This window comes from Perca fluviatilis, chromosome 3 (genome assembly GCF_010015445.1).
Source record: "Perca fluviatilis chromosome 3, GENO_Pfluv_1.0, whole genome shotgun sequence".
NCBI lineage: Eukaryota > Metazoa > Chordata > Actinopteri > Perciformes > Percidae > Perca > Perca fluviatilis.
In genome coordinates this window covers 35,544,780-35,566,735 of record NC_053114.1, presented here as the reverse complement: position 1 = coordinate 35,566,735, position 21,956 = coordinate 35,544,780, and the positions used below count along the sequence as shown (strand labels likewise).

General features: G+C 39.3%; 1 protein-coding gene across 1 annotated transcript; it reads left to right on the top strand.

Moving 5' to 3' along the window:
- Positions 1 to 4,641: 4,641 nt before the first annotated feature.
- On the top strand, positions 4,642 to 21,192 carry mmp2 (matrix metallopeptidase 2). Its single transcript, XM_039796148.1, has 12 exons — positions 4,642 to 4,989; positions 5,180 to 5,406; positions 6,383 to 6,531; positions 7,391 to 7,519; positions 8,279 to 8,452; positions 9,167 to 9,340; positions 10,779 to 10,961; positions 11,482 to 11,608; positions 16,824 to 16,960; positions 17,571 to 17,730; positions 18,050 to 18,159; positions 20,057 to 21,192. Exons 1-12 carry the CDS (start codon positions 4,834 to 4,836, stop codon positions 20,158 to 20,160), a joined length of 1,830 nt encoding a protein of 609 aa, XP_039652082.1. The 5' UTR covers positions 4,642 to 4,833; the 3' UTR covers positions 20,161 to 21,192.
- Positions 21,193 to 21,956: the final 764 nt, after the last annotated feature.

Here is a 21,956-nt window from a genome sequence, read left to right as displayed (position 1 = left end):
GGTGGGACCTCCACATTATAAGCCAAACTCTTTTCAGATAAATTGTCCCAGCGAAGGATGAAGATTGGAGTTAAGTAATAATTATTGTAGCGTTTACTAATTCCTATGCTAAAAGCAACATGTAGACAGACAGAAGCTTCCGAAGCCGACATGTGCAAACAACATAATAGCTCATCTGCTGCACAGCTCCCTTAACTGTCAAGAGCTCCAGACAGACAACGCAATTCACCGCTCCTTTCACTCACTTGCATCATGCAGTATTTCATTTTCATCCAACAATCCAGGTAGCAATGTTCCTGACTTATCAAGGCTATCCAATTACTGTGACGGCCAAATCAGATCACTGCTGAAAAATTCATCCCCGAGTGTCAGCCTGCGCACAACAAGCAAGAGCCGCAGCACTCCAAAATTACCACTGTGAATATTTCAGAATTACTAAAAGCAATCCGAGGTAGACATTCATATTTCATCTGCGTGTCCTCGTACCTCAAGATATCTTTGAGAGTAATTTGTTTTTGATGTGAGAAAGGCATCAATATTTCAATTTCTTAAAAGATCACACTAACAGGCCAATAATAGTCTCCATCAGGGAACATAGCATTAACAAACAAGCTGTTTAGTTGTCGTGAGTTGGGATAACTTAAAGTCATAGCTCACATTACATATGAGAGTCTTGAGGATATTGTGGAAATGTGTGTATTTTATTGCAGAAGTCCTGAAGTTGCCACATTCTCTGATCTCAGATAATCACACAGCATCACAGAGACCTTGACAGCAAACTTCCTTACATACTTAAATAAAAGGAGACTACTCAACATACAAAAAACAAGGCAGAAAAAATAAGGAAACATGGTCCCAGAATTACAAATCAAAAACAGAATTAAACAAGGCTTAAAGTGAAAACAGAGATAGACTGGGAGAGGAAAAAAGAAAGAGAACCATTCTGCAGAAAGTGAGTACAAACTGTGAAGTGCTGTAGCGGGGTCAACCCTCCCCTCTCTTGCTTGTTTCCATCTGCTGTTGCCAGCCTCTGCCACAGAGTGGTGCCGACACTGCTGTCTTGGAGTGAGGCAGGGCCAGCCCCGTGTCCTATAAACACACACAAATCATTTACATGCTGTACTCATCAAAGGCAACTCTTCCTCATCTCCGCCGAGATTTGCTGCTGATCTGAGCTTCCAATATTGCATCTCAGAGCGTCGGGGCTAACCTTTGCGACTGCCAAGAATGTGATTAATTTTTTAAATACAGCTGTTGACCTATTATTGAGATGGAGAGGAGCCACAAGAGACACTCATCTCCTCTCCTCTGTATAATGGAATGCATTATTGCATCAGTGTTTACAAGGCGTGCTAAAAGAGAAACAGAATGTGGGAGAAAGCATTAAATAAAGCAATTCGGCTAATGTCGCTTTGGGCCTTGTGCACACGCAAAATGTCAATCAAAACTTGCACTTCTTTGATTCATTGCAGTTTGCTCTGGCAGTTGCATCCGAGCGAAGAGTGGTGACACAATGTGGAACAATAATTACCCTGCAGTGTTAAAGTCCTCCAGTGTCTTGGTGCATTCATAAATAAAATATGTTCAAGATAATGGATTTATGTTCAATAATTCATCATCGGAATGTTTCAAACCGAGTGATATAATATGTGTCACAGTATTCTGTAACACAGTGCTTAGCCAAATGAAGTTATGTTGAAACAGATTTATTGACAGGGCTGTTGCTGCATTCATTTACTCAGCAACCATTGCTTAATTACTCCTGCAAAGCACATAAAACAAACAATGCCAATAGACTGATTCTAAACCACTCAGTGTCAGTATTAACTACACACCCAGGCTAACTATGTATTCAAGCCAAGACCAAACAGCACTGAACATTACACACATCTCTCGAGCACTCTGAGTGGCGCTGAGTTGGAGAGAGAGGAGAGGAGCGGGTGGAGCAGCAGTGGGACTGTGATATTTGTCATTCATGACCTTGGTGCTAGCCAACCATACAGGCAGTTTGGTTTGATGACCCATCAGAGAATCTGTCTGGGTCCTTGCAGGAGCCAGTGGACCGGGGTGAGGGAAGAGGGTGACATCCAGGGCTGCGGTCTGTTCAGCTGGACTGGGGTCAATCAGTGGGCCTGAAGATCCAGAGCCAGCTGGAGAGCTATGATACGACTGGCCATCAAGTCCAGAATGTCCCCAAGAGGAGGCCCTGCTGGCATGCCGGAGGAAGCCACTCATCCTCATAATTAATGACACGAGTTTGTATGGTGTAGGACCAGAGAAAGCAAATTGCAGCGTTGCATTAAGTTGCATGTGTATACTGTGTAGAAATCCCTCAAAGTCATTCAAACTAAAACATAAATTGTCCATAATGAAGGTGACATGTGTGATATATATGTTGCGCTGTAAACGATGAAGTACAAATCCGCTCTACTTATGTAAAGAATTGCATATACAACCATGATTGTGTTTAAATCATCCATCTCAGCAACAAACACAAACAAATGAAAGAGATGCACTTGCAATCGCCAGCAACAAGACACACATTTTTTAAAAAGCCAAGAGTATTTCATCAAAACACATAAACACACACACCCATTGTGTGGTGCTTCAATCTAGACGGAGCTTAAGCATTCAACTGAGGCAAAAAAAAGAAAAAAGAAAACAATTTACATGCAAATCAACCCTTATCATCTCAATCTCTTTATGCCACTTTCGCCTGCAAAATTGCATTCATATGCACAAAGGCATTCAATTACCGTAGCTGTGGCTCAACTTTTCACATCTCAGTGTTTTCTATTTGGAGAGGCAGGCCCATGTACGTTTAATAGGTAGCCATTCTGTTCCCCGGCTCTGCCAGAGATCACTGTGAGTGTGTCAGTTAGAGGAGATGGCAGCATGTATCAGTGCATGAAATAAAGCTCCTGCTCCAAACTGACAGGCCCTGGATATTGTTGGAAAATGGATGTTAAATTCACTCTGCAACCACCAACAGCAGCCCCGGCTATGAAAAATTAACTGTACTCTGGCTAAAGGGAAGGGAAATTGCTTTGTTAGATATACCACAACATCCTGTTTGTGAGCTATCCATCTGTCAGATCTCTTTGCAACAAAAAAAAGGTCCTTCAGCTTTCTCTATTAAAGAGTCCTCTCTCATATGCTGTTCAGAGTAATCCAGTATGAGAGCGGAAACAAAGAGATGTCAAAGAGAGTTAGAGTAAATCCTTAATCTATACTGTAGACTACAAGTCAGTAAAGAAGACTGGCTCCAAGGGCCTCAGAACAGACAGAGATGCTAGGCGTATGTCAGCCACCAGAGGGCAGTGATAGTGATGGCTCTTTGCTGCAACCTCAACTAACTTACTCTGTTCGTGTGAGTCACTACATTGTGATTTGAATTTCTGGCAATGATTAGGAACTTATTTCATGGAACATTCAGGCTGTGAAAAGTCAACGATCTGCAACATGGTTTTAATGCAGCACATGATAATGACATCCCTGGAGTTAGGTAAAGTACAGTGGAAAAAGCGAAGAAAAATAGATAAAAATAAAAGTGAAAAATAAATGACGAAACTAATAAATTGTAAAAGTACTTACATTTAGTTCTCGAGAAAACTTCTGCCACAGCATAACAAATACACTAACATACTACAGTTAATGAAATACATGTTAGAAATATATATATAAAATAAAAGGTAAGTTTGTTTTATTTAAGCTAATAATCAAAGATGTTCACTGCACTGGAACGATTTTGGTAACATCTGAAACAATATCTTGCAAATATTTATGAAACAACACCCATAGCCTTTTTCCTTCTGAACTGACAAAAAAAAAATATCTCCAGTTTAATAAATTAGGTTGGTTTACACCTATACCATTTTGGATGTATGTAAATAGTAATTTATTAGATAACAAATCTTTTTTTTCTTCAAAATGAGATATTAATTATGGTGCAAAACTGAAAACGAGAACAGATTAAATAAAAAGGTTATGTGGTTAAATGGTTCACTGGCCCTTTTCAAAATACCAAGGTGAGTTTTCATAACCCGCCACTAGATGTCAATATACGTCTTTAAATAGCGTTTGGCCTGTCTATAGCTGGGTGACTGTGTTTCTCTCCTGACAAAGTAACATAACTGTCCTGTTAGAGAGTTGAACAGGGCACATTTGCACAACACTTTTTGCAACTGTGCCTAATAAATATTAATACATAATATGAAGTCAATCACTGTGCAGCATGCCCTTTCATAAAACACAAACTCAGTATCACATCAAAATAAGCAGAAAGATTGGACATCACTGCTAATTCGTGATGCCATAATCATCACATAATCATCATCATAACTGACCCCCCTCCACCTGCACATAATTCCATCATTTAACCCACTTGTAATGTAACCAGTGGGACTGAGTTGGACATGTCATTTTAACAGTATTGAATAATTGTAGCTACTACTGTATGTTAATAGTGATGTAGGCCTATGATGATTGGAACCGATCAGCATTCAGCATGATGAGGGAAAGAAAATCCGTAAAGACTACACATTTCTGCCACATTTAGTCTACATTTAGGCAATCATTCGTGTGTTTGATTGGGGCTACCTCGCTCCTATTTCCCAACCTGGAGAGACTGCGCAGAAAGCTGTCCGGGAAGAAGAAAAAAAAGTGCATGTGCAAGCAGAACTGAGAAAGTTCATAGAGCCGAGGTGCAGGATGTCCCGTTAAGGAGAAAAGAAAACCCTGCAAAGGAGCAGAAGCAACACAAGCTGACGGGGTGAAAGCAGTGCAAACCAGAGCGAACGAAATTTACCACACCTATATTTTTAAACTGGGAAAATGGGCTTTCCGACGATATTTAGTTGTCGCCGGATTGTTCTCAAAGTGTTTTTGGTTCAGTTCATCGCCTTTCAAGCAACATATGCTGCTCCTTCGCCTATAATCAGGTTTCCTGGAGACGATACTACTCCCAAAACAGACAAAGAGGTTGCTCTGGTAAGTTTATTGGTTTTTCCTAAAACTATTTTCAAAGTGGGTCAGTCAACTGTGAAGTGACGGTGTTTATTCCTAAACTCAACTGTTGGGGAATAGTTTGTACATTGTTTATTTATTTATTTATTTATTGCAATTTTTTTTAAAGAAATACTTAAGTTAAACCCTTTGTATGTCTGTTTTTCTTCTTAAGCACTATCTGAATAAGTTTTATGGATGCCCACAAGACAGATGTAACCTTATGGTGCTCAAGGACACCCTGAAGAAAATGCAAAAGTTCTTCTCTCTGCAAGAAACTGGAGAGATTGATGCCAAAACTGTGGATATCATGAAAAAGCCCCGCTGTGGCGTTCCAGATGTGGCCAACTACAATTTCTTCCACAGGAAACCCATGTGGCAGAAGAAAGACATCACTTACAGGTCAGGGAATTAACTTTACCTACACAAATGCTAAACTAGCATTGGATTATCCTGCACTTTTAAGTGCTACATTGTATACTGCAAGGGGTATATTATAATGGTAGTGGGTCCAAATAAATTCTGACTCTGAATTAGTAATACTCAAATAATGACACCATGGAAGTTTTAAGCAGTATGGCCCATATGGAAGGTAATAACTTGGACCTAATACTAAAGTGATTTTATATGCATTGCATGTATCACATCAGGACATCATGATGTTTGCCAATCACAAAAAGGTAAAATAGTCTAACTTGACCCCACCCAACTGCTGCACATAAATCTGTAACCGTAAGTATTGGGTAATACATGGGATATTTCTGAGTCATGTGATTCCCAAAACAGTGTTTGATGAGTGCACAAAAGTATAAATACAAAGCCTGAGCCTGTTTGCTTTGAGAGATGGACCACAGCGCACTCCCGCCCCCCACCCTCCCCTCAACCTCCAATCCACCCCACCCCCATCCACACAGTCGCTTGCATCTTGTGTCTTGCTTACACCAGCATTCCTACGCAGTATGTGTCAGGTCTTTTGTTTTCGTTCCATTTGAGGTTTACAACAATGTGGAATCGGTTTTGTGTGGCCTGATCATTCCAGCCCATCTGCCTGTGTGTTTGTAAGGAAGACTGGGAGCCAAAGACAACAGCAACTAAGAGATCTTAGACTGTTTTGAAGAAAGGACTGTGTAGACAGCCATATAACAGGGTTTGTGGCTGAACACTGTTACAGGAACCATTTTCACAAGATGATTCATAGACTGTTATTGCCACTGTTTTGCTACTTTCCCATGATCTGAAGTTTGGAAAATAGATCTTATATTTCTACACGCTTTTCCAAACATGACACCCAAAGAGCCACCGCCACTATCCTGATTACACACCTTTTGTTAGTTTTTGTTGTTTTCGAATGAAAACTGACTGTCTGTTAACTCTGTAGAATCCTTGGATACAGTCCCGACCTGGATGAGGAAGTCATTAATGACGCTTTCTTCAGAGCCTTCAAAGTATGGAGTGACGTCACCCCACTCACGTTCACCCGCCTCATGGACGGAGAGGCTGACATCATGATTAATTTTGGCCGCAATGGTATGCCATGGTATATAGACAATATACAGTATATAGATACTGTATCTGTGAAATACTGTACTTAAGCGACTACTATTGCTGCTGTCAGTTGAACTATGGTCAGGTTATCTGTATATTGTTGGGCAGTACAGTTAGTATCTATGAGCAGGTAAAACTCTCTTGTTTCAGAACCCTGACACCACTCAGTGGATTTGTATCATGTCTACAACTCAAATTCCATCAAAATAATTGGTTTATTTTATTGTAAAAATGTCCCTGTGAAAAAAGCCTCTGACTATAACTCATTTGTCATCTTTGCCGGAGTTTGGATCAATTGTCTTGGCATATGGGAAACGGTAGTGTATGCTTACATACTTGCTCTGATGGGGCACATGAATACTATTTTTAAAGTTAAAGTTAAAAAATGTAAGCACTCTTAATAACTAAGTTGTGACTATGTGAATTTGCCTTCCACTTCCAAAAGATTAAATACAGCCATGTTAGGTCATAGCCCAAGTTAGAAAACAGTTGAACAGAGGTTCACTGCCTATGTTGTTATGTTATGAAAGTGACTCTGCACCCCACCAACCTATATAATTTAAGAACACGTCTTCCCACAGGTCATTCCAGGAATTCCAACGAAAACAACCATTTGATATTTACGCACAGTGTCATAATTTCATTCTGTCTAGCCGTAGCTGACCATGTCAGGAAATAATCTGATAATTATAGTGGAACAAAAACAAAAAAAGACTTCACTTCAGAAGATGTGAAACTAAGGAATATTTTGATGTTTTAAAACACACAAATGTCATATTATGTCAGAAACACTGCTGATATTGATCTTGAAGTGTATAATAATGAATGATGTCATCGACAGAGCACGGAGATGGTTACCCCTTCGACGGAAAAGATGGCCTCTTGGCTCATGCCTTTGCTCCAGGGCCGGGAATTGGGGGAGACTCCCATTTTGATGATGATGAGCAGTGGACACTGGGAGACGGTCAAGGTAATGAGGAAACACTGTTTACGATTTGTGCAATAATGGAATATAATTTGTATCCATTTGTTTAAAGATGCACCAAATATGTGGATTTTGCATATCCATGTCCAGTCTTTTATTCAAAACAAAGCATAGGTACCACATTGGTGAGATGACAGTGCAGACCTATACGCAAAAATGACATTAATAATACATTTGACTTTCAACTACTTTGTTTTGATTTTCTTAACTTTGTCTGAACTTTCTGGCACTGGATATGACGAACCTCAGCCATCTGGAAGCTGAAAAGAAAGAAAAAAAGATCTCTGTTGCAGTCATATGTATTTGCACGCCTTGACCCAGATAGTTTCATGTATATCCTATTATTAAGTATCGTCTTGTCTGAATTTATTTGTGCAGAAGTAATCTATAAACCTATTCTCCCTGTCTCATGGCACAAAGAAGTCTCACAACACTTAGAATGAACTATTTTTTTTTTATTATATCAGTGCCTTTGCAAGTTGTGCCCCATTTACAGAAGTAATGTGTACCATACATCTGAGCTGCATTTTAAATGGTATCCCATAGTCCAGGTACTGTAGCCACTTGTTTCTATTTAGTTCAAAACTATTTTGCAATTTACTTGGCTATCATATTCATGATGATCATCATGCTTTCATTACATTGTTTTGGGAAAATATATGACAGTAATGTAATGTTTAAAACGTTTGAAGTAAAAAAAGTAATAATGTGCACAAGTTAACATGATCCTTAATCTTTTAACAGTGGTAAAGGTGAAGTATGGCAATGCTGATGGGGAGTTCTGTAAATTCCCCTTCCTGTTCATGGGCACCGAGTACAACAGCTGTACACCTCAGGGCCGTGATGACGGCTTCCTGTGGTGCTCAACCACATACAATTTCGATGAAGACGGCAAATATGGATTTTGCCCCCATGAATGTAAGTTTGTCCTGTGTTTCTCTTTTCTTTTTTGACGCAACAATGCGGCATTGCGATGTCTCCTAACACATTTTGCTCTAGTCTCTGTATAGATTTGTAGTTTTGTGGCCTCAGCAGCATTGGTTTCTTGCCCTACTTGCATCTGTACTGAAATCGAAGCAGTGTATTACTGGCAAAGTAAGATTTTTCCTATATTCAAAGCCGTTCTGCTGATTTTGGACAGAAAGAAAGTAGGTTGAACAGTATGCCAGAAAAGTGTTGTTTTTGTTTTGAGTGGATTATGGAATATTTCTTTTCCAAGTCAGTGCCCCACTTTAGAACACTGGGCTTTGTTAAACATTTTGTTTATTTGTGTTATATTGCTGTCCATGATACTAACATGATTACACAAGTGCCAGAGTACACATGTACTAAGTTGTTTTATATGATAACATGAGTGAGGCCTGTTTGTACTGTAGCCATCTGTTCTGTTTAGCTTTCGTACTGTATTGATTTAAATTAACTTCCATTCCACCTTTTTCCTTTATTCAGATTTCAGAGCACCTTCGTCTTACTTCACTTGGAGGTCTAAGGGCCTTAGTTGCTTACAATAATCCTGTTGGAATGGGGACTTATTCTTTGTAAACATTTTAAAAAAATGCATGATGTTGTATGATGTTATTAGTTTATCTATAACACCTCTTTGTATTTAGCCTATTGATATTTGTTTTACAGTACTATTCACCATCGCTGGAAACGCAGAGGGCGCTGCATGTAAATTCCCCTTCACCTTTCTGGGAGAGAAGTATGACGCATGCACCACTCAAGGCAGGGATGATGGGTACCGCTGGTGTGCCACCACTGAGAACTATGACCAGGACAAAACCTTCGGGTTCTGCCCTGAAACTGGTAGGTGGTGACATCTACTGCATGGTATGCTGATCACATAATGGAGTACTACCTAGTGCTTCAAGTAAAAATCTATTGTGCCTCTCTGTTGTACCGACATTTTTAAATGTGTGCATACTAGTGTAGCCAGAGGTGTATAAATACTTGAGTAAAAGTACAAGTGGTCTATCAAAAAGGTGACTTGAGTAGAAGTTGAAGTGCTCTTTAAGCACCCCACTTAAGTGGAAGTACTAAAGTATTCAAAAATTTTTGTACTTAAGTATTGCAAGTAGTTTATTTTGTACTACTCAAGTACTAAAAGTAAAAGTACAAGTATTGTGTTATGTAGTTATTAAAGAAAGCAGTCAAAGTTTAAATATCATATTGTTGAGTTGAACTTTTTACTTGGTATTAAGGCAGTCACAAGCTGTACATAGATGTAGAGTCACATAGGACTAGAGCCATGTAGAGTACAGATACAGCCTTTTAGTACTTAAGTACAGTAGTGAAGTAGTTATACTTTGTTACTATACAGCTCTGAGTGTAGCCTATACATTGTCCTCTGTTTATGCGTCCACTGTTACCGTGTGGGATATAGCTTTATGGAACATGCTAATTAAGAAGCTTTTATTCATCTTTTTCCATTCTTTCTTTTGGTTAGGTTTGGATAGGTTTGTCTCTATCTTCATATGACATGATAAATACAGCCCGAGCCAATAGCCCCTATATTTTCATTTTATTGCTGTAACTTCCTATTAACTCCCTAAATTCTCGTCCATTCCTATGGAAGATTTCAACTTTAAATATTCATGGGATTTTGCAAGATTATTCCTGTTTAAGGGTTATGTGCTTGCTTGGATGCACACAGTGCATTTTACTGGCTGTGCTAATTTTGATGTGCAGTGCATGGTGCCCTGTCGGGGTCTACAGGAATGCTCCAACTGTGGTTTTTGGTCTTGCTCGTGGTCTGCTGAATGGCTGTGAAAGTATTTTAATGTGCAGTGGCAGGGCTTATTTTCCATTCTGTCAGTAGGACTGATTTTAGGGTTGAGCTAGTGTAGTAGGGAGGGAGATAGACAGAGAGAGGTACCACCACTGGAGCTTTTATCTGGTTCTAATTGAATAGGAAAGTAGTTTTGTTGTAAAGCCTTGTGCAAGCTTGTGCTAATAAGAAATTATTTATTTATTTATTTTAAACAGCACTAAAATAGTCTTGCCAGATTGAAAATGATCTCTCTTTGAAAAAAAATCAATTTGGGCAGGTGCTTTTTGGTTTTGTGCCCAGCGGATTAGTTATTGATGTCATGTGTGTTGTGCCAGTGCTTTCATGCTGTTTTCAATATTATCTGCGCTCACTTCACAGTACAATGCAAACTCTTTGTTGAAACATTTGGCATATGAATAAATTAAGTTCAATTCACATTTCACTTTTACAATACACTTTTGTTGTCCCCCACAGCCATGTCAACGGTGGGAGGAAACGCAGAGGGAAGCCCCTGTGTCTTCCCCTTCACCTTCTTGGGTGACACCTATGAGTCCTGTACCTCATCTGGACGCAGCGATGGTAAAATGTGGTGCGCTTCCACCAAGAGTTATGATGACGACCGCAAATGGGGATTCTGTCCAGACCAAGGTATGAATAGTGTGTGGTCTTATTCTTAACTTGAAAGACGTAATGATATTATCAAATTCCCATTTCCCACTGTACAGTATCAGTATTTTATGAAGGGGTATTCAAAGTTTACAGTGAAGTTTCTTCATGAACTGTTTGTTTACAGGCATAAGTTTCGTCACTCTCATGACCGGCACATTTGCATCATTTTTAAACTAAAAAAAAAAAAAAAAAGAGGCAGCCCATGTGTTTGGCCCCCCCCCTCTTTTTTTGACCACTTTTATAACCCAGAATATTTATGGCCCTCTTTTTTTCACATAAAAAATATACTTTAAAATAATAAAAAAAAAAAAAAAAAAAAAAAACTCCAGAGCCCACGGTGAGATTAAATGTCTTGTGTGGCTAGTTTCCTGGGCAGAGATCAAGCCTAATACTAGAACAAAAAAGTATATTTTTCTAAATAAAAGCCAGGAAAGATACATGTAAATGTACTGTGAGTGTGTAATCACCCCTCAAAGATGAAATATTTGGGTACATTTCTTATAAACAGGTGTGCCAACAGACAAGCCGTTGCCTCCAACCCAGGGTCCAGTCACTCCAATGGACATCTGTAAAGAGCCAGTTGTCTTTGATGCTATAGCACAGATCAGAGGAGAGACCTTCTTCTTCAAGGACAGGTAATCAAATCAAAGAAGAAGTCCTAATATTGTTTTGACCTGAACCAGACCTTCAGCAAGTGTGTGCCACATTAAAGTCCCATGACATGGTGCTCTTTGGATGCTTTTATATAGACCTTAGTGGTCCCCTTATACTGTATCTGAAGTCTCTTTCCTGAAATTCAGCCTTGGTGCAGAGTTACAGCCACTAGAGCCAGTCCCACAATGAGCTTTCCTTAGGACATGCCATTTCTGTGTCTGTAGCTATTGAGGAGGAGAGGGGGGGGGGCAAGGTGAAGGGGAGGTGGGGGGGGGTGGCCTTGACCAACTGCCACTTTTCTCGTTTGAAAGCCATGATGTCTCTCTTTCTCATGGGCAGGCCAAATTCTCTGGGCGGGCAAAGCAGAGAAAGGGGAGGTAACCTCCTTATGACCTCATAAGGAGAAGATTCCAGATCGGCCCATCTGAGCTTTCATTTTCTCAAAGGCAGAGCAGGATACCCAGGGCTCGGTTTACACCTATCGCCATTTCTAGCCACTGGAGGACCTTAGGCAGGCTAGGGGAACTCATATTAATGTTAAAAAACCTCATAAAGTGACATTTTTAATTTAAGACCAAACAAGGTAAGAGCACTGACAATGAATTCCATCTAAAATCAAACCACGTTCCTGACCACGTTGTTTGAATATGCTAGTCGCAATGTTTTCATTAGCTATCTGAGTCATACATGCAATATGAAGTCCATGTTTGATGCACTTGAAACTTACAAGCGCTGCCAACATCTGGTTGAATTTACTGTCTGTGATCTACGGGAAGAATGACAAACAAAACCCAATAGCCTACTTCTGGTTTTAGGACTTATGCAAGTGAAATAAGGCAGCCTACACAAGGCAGAATTTAAAATAATTTCTCCGCAAACCACGACCAGTTTGACATGAGGTTTCTCGTTAAATATTGTTTCTCTCATTGCAATCTTGCACCACTTGAAGATTGTGTTTTAGATTCTAATTTCATGATGTGACATTTAGCAAGAGGGGAAAAAAACAACTCTTCCTCTTCTCATACAGTGACAACCAAAATAGTCATCAGTCATAAACACTGTCTGCAGTCCTCCCTCTCCACCGGCGCCAGTGAATGCAACGTCTTGTAAGCTTACTGTGTCTACTGGCTGACCCGGAGTAGAAAAGGAGTTTCTTAAAGTGCTGTGGTTTCATCAACAGTCTTTGTGAGTCAGCGTATACTCCCGTAGGAAGGTGAACATTTTCATCCCAACAGCTGAAGTTTGTTGCAGACAAAATTCTCCTCAGAGTCACGTAGAACAAAAGCAATAATGTGGTAGAAAAGAAACTGAAAGAAAACACAAATAGTGTCCTTGTTAGTTATAATTTGTTAACGCTTCTAACTGTGCTGTAACATCGACTCCTTGCAATGCATGGCCATAAATGTTTCCAAAGCAAACAGGCTAGCATACCTCCGTACCAAAGAGTGTAGTTTTTCAGTTAGCCTGGTTTTACTGTCTGAGAACCTTGAGTTAGAAACTGGGAGAAACAATCATGCTCACAAATCCAGCTTTAATGCAGAATGACTTTTCACCTTGCCTTGGCTCTCTTCCACACATATGCAGTGCTCGTCAGAGCAGCACAGACAAACTTTGGCCTGTTTTTGAGAAGTCAAGCTGGGATAATTCTCTGCTTCTCACTAAACACTTCAGATAATGCTTTAGTAGTCTAAAGATGCAGACCGATGAACTATAAACCAACAGAGGAGTGCACCTGGTAATCATCTGACTATATAATCCCATAAAATTCGATGACATGGCATTGCAGTCCTGGGATTGTTAATTGTAACACACATATGCCAAAATGCCATTTAGGTGCTTGTAGGGTATTGGAAGCTATGCTATTCATTGTATTCCTTATATATTATTTGAGTCAGGGGACTACACCACTCTTTGGGTATTTGCAGCTGGGCTAATTTCAACAGATGTATAAACTATCATGATCCGGAGCAATCATTTTCAGCCAGTGAGAAAAGGCTTGCAGTTTTGGTTAGTATTTGTCTGCCATCTACAGCAGCTGAAATATATCAAGAATTACAAAGTTGCATACAGAAATACTGCATTTACTTAAAATGAGTTGACTTTTTCAAGACCTACTTGACATCTCTTATGTAACCATGCAAGGCTTTTTGTGATATGTTCAAGCAGTTCTTGATTTGATATTTGAATTTGAAGTTGCGATGTATAAAATGTTCCCAAGCTCCAAAAGACTGAGGATTGATGTGAAGGGGAGAAATTGAGGACAGAGTAATCTCAAGGCACGGAAGTGAACGAACAGTACTGTATATCTCTCTGAAGTCTGAGATTAGATGAAACGTTGCAGTACAGGCCTGTAGTTCTGACCTTCCCAGATACTTAATGAGTTGCCTGAAGGCCAAGTCAGGTTTGTAAGCTGTGGAGCTCTGGTACAAGCCAAGTTGTATAGCTTCAGAGAAAAAGCGTTGCCCTCTGGGTTTCAGGGCTAATGCTCACCTACTGTAAAAGTAGGATACCTTGTTTTCTCCTGGTTCAGCATATTTATGATGTAGGACAAATATTGACGTGATGCAATGAGTCCTACTCATAGCACTCCTTGAGCTCAGCATAAAACTGTCAGTCTAGAGGCTTAAAGAAAAGGCAATTATAAAGTCTGTCTCATAGAAGCAGTTTGGGCAATCTACTGGGTCTAGTTGCTACTAGGTCTGTTGCAAGCCATGTGCTTGTAGCCTAGCATGTAGCCAACAGAAGCTGTGTAATGTGCAATGTACATTAGCTACTTTAAATTGTAATCTTAAAGATTACAGTCCTGGTTAATTTGGTGGCACTAGTGGTTAGTTTGGTAACAGCAAGTGTGGTTTAATACTACACCCGATGAGCAGAAGAGCAACTGGTGTTTCTGTTTACAGCCAAACAAACTGAAGTTGTTTTAATAAAGGATCCAGTCCAAAACAATTACTACTGCAGTCAGATTTTCATGTTTTTCACAGCAGGTCACAGTAAAGTTAGTCTTGCATTGCCAGACCTATCTCCACAGAGCTGTGTCAGTGCTGGAGTATTGTCTGGCTACACTCTGGCGTGTTTGTGTTTCTTTAAACCAATAACAACCTGCATCGCTAAGCCCCAGATGCAGCAACGGTGCCCTTGCAAAATAGATAACGAAGATAGCTGAAGAGGAGGGACATCCTGCTTCATCCCAGCACTCCACATCCGGTTAGCCACACTACATAAAAGTTGGTTAAATTTCTGAGAAGTTGGTGGTGTGCAGCCTGTTGCCTGCAGCTGTTCATTTAACAGTGTCCCATTACACCCTTGCAAAAATTTAAAATCATCCCCTGACGAAAAAATGCAGAGAAAGAATGTGACGATCATGCTCAGTACTAATCGCTGTGACAAACTCATTACATTTCCTGTGGCTGCTTTACAATAAAAGACACCATTGTTTTGCCAGTTAACCACCTTTAATGTAAAGCAGAGACATTAGTAGAGATATTCTGTTTGCATAAGCAGTCATTTATTACAGCGCTGACTGTAAAAACAGTTAACAGTGAGGCTGTTATCAATGAAATAAAATTGCATTACACACACGGCTTTTCCTGTGAATCCCTCGTGCTAGCTTGGCAATATGGATCCAGCGCTGGAATGGCTGCCGCTACCAATACAAATTGCCACATATGAATGTAAACATATTGAACATATATGTTGACCATAAATTGTAACAAAAATGGGCTTTGATTTAATGAAAATCTTAAGGATTCTAACTTAAAATTACTTCAAAACGGCAGTGAAATCCCATCTGTTTAAAGCTGCTTTTAACCTGTAACCAACTCAGCTGTTTCCATTTGTTTCTATGCTGTTTTGCTGCACCTTTTTCATATTTATCTCTAGTTATAGATGTTTCTATACTGATCTTGCATTTTTTTTTCTTTGTTTTTACCTTGTAAAGTGCCTTTGAGTACCTTTCAAAGCGCTATATAAAATAAATGATTTATTATTATTATTATTATTATTATTATTATTATTATTATTATTAAAGCAGAGGTTGTTTATAGAGTACTAAGAACACCCGTTTAACTGCCAGTTGGCCTTTCCACTGAATCTGTTGCCCAACAGTTCCTCGGACAGCAGCGAGTGATAATCTACATATAGGATTCGTCATGTTAGCTTAGTATAGTGTGTTTGTATGTTTTAGACCATTTACTGGAAATCACATACTTTACATTACATAAACCTATTAAACTTAAAACTTGTGTGAGCTACAAAATCCATTAAAGTGAACATCATGGCTGCTGATATTTCTGTCAGAGTTACATCGTCGTTGCATCGTAATGCAGGCAATTCACCTGCATTACCACACATTTATACCAGTACTTGGATAACAATACATTTGGATAAATGCATTACCTACTTTAAGGTTTGAAGTCTCAGCAATGGTTTGGAAAAATCTCTTTCAGTAAAGTAACGTACAGCGCAATGTACACTATACGTCTAGATACTGTTACACTTAACCAGCCACCAGGCAGAGCTTTAATTCTTTTTATTTTTTTTATTTATTTAATAGAGACATGAAGAAAAGACAGAAAAGCCCCCTGGATATTTTTGGTACAACGCAGGAACTTGACAAATTGATCCACACTGCTTAAATAATGCAATTTATAGATTTTTAGTTCAGATTGAAATATCTCTCCTCTTACCTCCTGACAAATGTATACACAACTTTGGGTATGTGTGTATGTTAGTGAAGTGTTATTCTCATCTCCATTGTATCATTATTGCAACTCATTTTTGCAATTGGCAGATCTTTTTCTTTTTAAAAAATAGGTCAGTGGAAAAGAGTTTGGGAAGCTGCCGTTGTTGTGCAGCTGTGTATTGGAAATCCGGGCAAGATAGGTCTTGTTCCGCTGGCGTCTGCAGCCTCAGTCCTAACGAGAACCAGATGCTCATGAATCAGGCCATTGTGGCTGGCTCGGCCAGTGAAGCGAACTCTTACACACACACACACACACACACACACACACACACACACACACACACACACACACACACACACACACACACACACACACACACACACACACACACACACACACACACACACTTCCCCCACCTCCTCAACACCCCCCTCAGCCCTTCTTTCACTCTCATTCCATCCCCAGCTCATCTACCTTACGACCGCTCACCCACTCATTCTCTTTCTGCCAGGTTCCTGTTCAGGTCAGTCAACTTCAGAAGCAAGCCCAACGGCCCTATGCTGGTGGCCACCTACTGGCCAGACCTGCCTGCCAAGATAGATGCTGCCTATGAAAACCCAGTGGAGGAAAAAACAGTGTTCTTCTCAGGTATGCTGGATAAAACAAGAATCTGAAGAAACGGCTGATTTAGACCTTCCTAAATATTGATGTCATATTATATGAACTGCTCAGCCTTTTTATGACCTCCCTGTACCTCTATGGTGTTCAGAGAAACAGACAGTTCCACTTCCACGAGTATTGAATAGATTTCTTCACTCTTTTACCATTTGGATTCCCTCATGGGCGTTTCTGCGAAACTGAAACATTAAGAGAAGCAGGAATGTTGGCTGAGCCCTCTTGTGTGCGGTGTGGACACTTGAGATGTTCAACCATAGTTATTAGTGGTTTATGATACATTCTTTGCATTTTACTAATATGACAACCTTCCTGAATACTGATGAAAGTTAAATAATATATCCATCAGCTTCGAAGAAATTTACAGCAGAGCTGGTATGGCTATGGGGGAGACTTACTGAATGGTTAACCGATGATATCATACTGACAATATATGTGCTCAATAGATTTGTAGGAATATGAGATAATATAATAATCAGAACATTTTATGTAAAAATAATTAACTTGCATCAATAAAACATGTCTTTAGTGTTCTTTTAGCCTTTTTAAAATTTTTGTTTACTTACTAACTCTTCCCTTTCAGGCAACGAGATGTGGGTCTACAAAGCCGATGAGCTGGAGAGAGGCTATCCCAAGAGGCTTTCAAGTCTTGAACTCCCCACCGACCTGCAGCAAATCGACGCTGTCTTCAACTTTAGGAAGAACAGGAAGACTTACCTGTTTGCTGGGGACAAATTCTGGAGGTGAGGAGGAGTGAAGCAAATGCAACCATTTGTGAGCCTAAAACCTTTGTCTGACACACCCCAGCTTGTGCTGTTGGTGTTATCATCTCGTGTTGCAATACTGAGGCTACGTCTGGATCTAGTTAGCGTTTGGTGTGACCTAAGCTGCACTGTAAACCACAAGCGCTTCACTAGCCCTTGCACAACATGGGAACTGACTGTTTTATGGAAAACTATAAGTAGATGTGTGTGGGGGTGTGTGGGTGGGTGGGGTGAGGGAACTTGTGATGCACTCATTAAAGGATTATACTGTATAAATGCACTTTTATTATGTGTACAGATACGATGAAGATAAGAAGAAAATGGACCCCGGCTTCCCCAAACTTATTGCTGATTCCTGGAATGGAATCCCAGATGGCATAGACTCTGCCTTCACTCTTAATGGCATTGGTAAAAGAAAATCTTTCTTTTAACCTAATTTGTTAATTGAGAGGCTCAGTGTTATTTGAAAAAAAGGAAAAGAAATTCCAGAAGCTTGCAGCACCAGTTGATTGAATGCATGACCTAAACCTGTTAGAAAATGAAAGGACTGTAATGGACTTTTTGCAACGTGTCCTTTTTTCTACAAATTAGACATATTTAATATACCACATTCAATCAGTTTCAATCAGATTTTCAACTGTATCTTTTAAGCAGCACTGGTTTCAAGCCGAGTCATTACAGTATAACAAGACTGCTGCTTTGAGCTACATGCAAACATGCTCATTAAAGCGATGCTAACATGCTGATATATAGCAGGTATAATGTGAACCATTGTCAACATTTTAAATTAGGATGTTAGGATGCTATTATTTGCTAATTAGTACTTAAATGATGAAAAAAAAATTTGCAAGCGTAAACTAAAGTATAGGACAAATGAAATGTTTTACCTCATTAAAGACACCAAAAAGCACAAGACACCAAAGGTTATTACAGTTCATCCTCACGAGGACATGAATGCCTGTACTACATTGCATGACAACCCATCCAATAGTTCTTGAAGCATTTCACTAAATACCATCAACCTCATGGTGGTGCTATAGAAAAAGTCAGTGGATGATCGAAGTCATTAGTTTTAATCCTCTGGGGACAATGAATGTTTGTACAACGTGTTCTTGAAATCCATCCAATAGTTAGAAATAGTGAGATATTTCAGTCTGGACCGAATGGTAGGCTAACTATACCCATGTCGCTAGCATGGCTACAAATTTTACCACATAATTGTGTGACAATATGAATACTACAAACATAAACTGGTATTTTACAACATGAAATAAATGCTACATTAATATATCAATCTCTTTTGGAAGGGATATGGAAAACTGTGAAGAAATAAACCTGCAATGACCACTGTATCAGTTCTAAATCATAGAATAGAGACTAAAATAGCAAAAGGCATTCTCGGTCTACTACTTTGTTTGAGTCTTTAAGAAGACCTTAGGGAAAAAATGATTTTGTGGTGTTTCGATTATAGGTGGATTAGAGCTAGTGCTCTGTGTGCTAGTTTACAGTATTCAGGCTGGCATTCCTTGTGGTTAGATCCAGTCAGCTCTATCAGCGAGTCTGGCACTGTGCCTCTGTCAATAAAACCCCTTATATACCACAACCCAGTAAGCAATGACGTGATCTAGCCAGACATGAAGTGTTTCAAGGAACTGACTGAAAATGAGGAAGTAAAACGGGCCAAAGGGAGTAATTCTGAAGTTAGGGAGTTATCTTTGGCCTGATGTTGATAGAAAACAGAGGGAGAGCAGTTGCTTTATGTCTCTCATGCTTTAATTTGCTGTGAGTAAATACCTCATGACGGTTAATGTTAGCTTTAAGGCATTGCAACTGAAGTACAAGAAATATATGGATGTGAATTTCTGTCATGACACCACCAGTAAACTTCCTCTGAGACTGTCAGTGTCAGCCATCTATCCTTGAGGTTAGAGGTGCAGTTTTTTGTCTATGGCAAGCAACCAGGGATTTTTCCATCACTGCTCTCCTAACATACAAACAGTACTGTAAGCATCACATAGCCCCTTCCCCACACAGTGGACACACATATTTATATAAAGCAAGTCTGTGCACCTTTACAGAGGTGCCTCTGTATGCTTTTTGATTAGCATGATTTAGTGAGTGAGGCTAAACATTGGCTTCAGTAGAGCCTGATTTGATGTTTTAATCCTCGAATCTTTGATTGAAACTGATTATACTTTTAGACTACTGTATATGCTTTTATTAAAGCTTGATTATTTTATTGTACCATTGCATGGTCGTTTACAAATGTGTTAAACAAAGTATGCTTTGTGCTTGTATTTAACAGATTACAGCTACTTCTTCAAAGGCAACCACTATTTCAAACTGGAAGACAGCAGCTTGAAGATTGTCAAATTGGGTGAAATCACAAAGGACTGGCTCGGTTGTTGAGCATTTCCAAAACGTCTCGCAACTGGCTAATTCCTGTAATGACCTCTGGCCTCATGAGGACATTGCGATAGTATCAAGCACAACTTGAGGCCGCCGCAGTGCACACTGTTGTAAGTTTTTATCCCAGCAACTCTGCACGCTTCTGTGGGAGACACGTCCCTTCCAGCCTGTATAACCAGCCTCCAGCTTTGTAGAGAGGCACCTTGGGACCTTCTTCACAGGCTAAACATAGGCAACTGGATATTTGCTCTCTGTGTGATGTTGACATTTTATTTGTTATGCTGATGCAGATTTCAATATGTACCCCCAATTTTATTGTTTTATAGTTTTTTTTGTTATTTTTTTTAAAAAACTCAGACATCGGGTATGTCAACACTGCATTGAACGCAGTGCTATACTGTGCTGTGAGATATTGCCGTTTTATGCAAATTTAATTCTTAAATTTAATAATCAAGTGCATTTTTTTTATAAATTTATCAACTTTTAATTAATGTTGTCATTATTGTGCAATACATTTGACAAATAAATTTGCACAATGTGTTTGACCGAAAAATGGTGCTTTAGAGATTGCTTTTTGCCTATAGTCCTATATGTGTGTGTGTATATATATATATATATATACAGTATATACATTTTATCTTCTGTGTAACTATGTCTGACTACTTATCCTCTGGATGTTAGAAAGTAGTATTCACAGGCACACATTATTCTTCATTTTCATCAGCACTTTGTATAGGACTATATAAGGGAACTGCTCAGTGTGGAGACCAAATTATTGTCATGGTAACTCCATGTTGCATTTCCCTTCACTAATGGTACAGGAAGATTAAAGGCACAGGTTGCCTCTAGAGGCTGTATTGCTTTGCTGCATGATGGAATCATGACAAGAGTACCGCAGTACTATTGTTTAATAATCTTTTTTATATTCTCTTTTCTCTCTGGTGTTTTATCAATACAGTTATTGTGTTTTGTGTTGTTTTAATGCTTGTGCACTTTGTTACTGTCATAAATAAAGATGGTCAATATAATGTGGATCAGTGAAAAACAGAGGGACAACTGCATGTACGGTACTTGCAAAAATGATTCAAGTAGGTGATTGATGCAGTTATTGGGGCTCTACCATTAGGCTTGTGAATTCAGCAAACAATTATAAAATAACAGTGATGGGAGAGGTTTTGACATAATTTACTTGAGCAGAACTAGCAATACCACAATCTCTAATGGCCCTTTAACGTTGTAGTTTTAATTTTGTAGCTGGCAGTTGTGGAGCAAATCTACAGTGTATTGCTACAAACTGCATTATATTTTATGAGCTTATATGTTAATGGAAACTTTGAATCTAAGGTAGTATAGCTGTAAAATAACAACATTGAAGTAGGACGTAGCATAAAGTAAACATACTTTGTAAAGTACCTTAAAAAAAACCCTGCTGATTACTTCCCATACAGCTGATTAATATCTCTTTGGAGAGAAGACAGAGCTTTCTTTTCAGGGCAGCACCAAAAGAGAATTGTTTATGAAACTGCGCCATCTTGTGGACATTAATGAGAGCTTGTAAACAAATATGTTAATACGTCACATTTTCCCCATGAAATCTGTGCTCATTCGCTACTTGTGCATCACTGCTACTATCCTTGTGTTATGGTCATTGATGAAATCTCTGTGGTTTGTATCACTATTTGCAAAATGCACATGCATAGCCACGGACAGCCCCATAATTGGCTTTTTGCTTTCATCTGAAATATCGAAATAGAAATACGTCGAATGTAATATCATCCTGCAAACGCTCGAAATGA

Excerpts from the sequence above, each read along its gene's own strand:
- mmp2 (XM_039796148.1), top strand. The coding sequence starts at position 4,834 with ATGGGCTTTCCGACGATATTTAGTTGTCGCCGGATTGTTCTCAAAGTG. Across the intron at positions 9,341-10,778 it reads CGGGTTCTGCCCTGAAACTG|CCATGTCAACGGTGGGAGGA; the intron begins GTAGGTGGTGAC and ends TGTCCCCCACAG. Across the intron at positions 16,961-17,570 it reads AAAAACAGTGTTCTTCTCAG|GCAACGAGATGTGGGTCTAC; the intron begins GTATGCTGGATA and ends CTTCCCTTTCAG.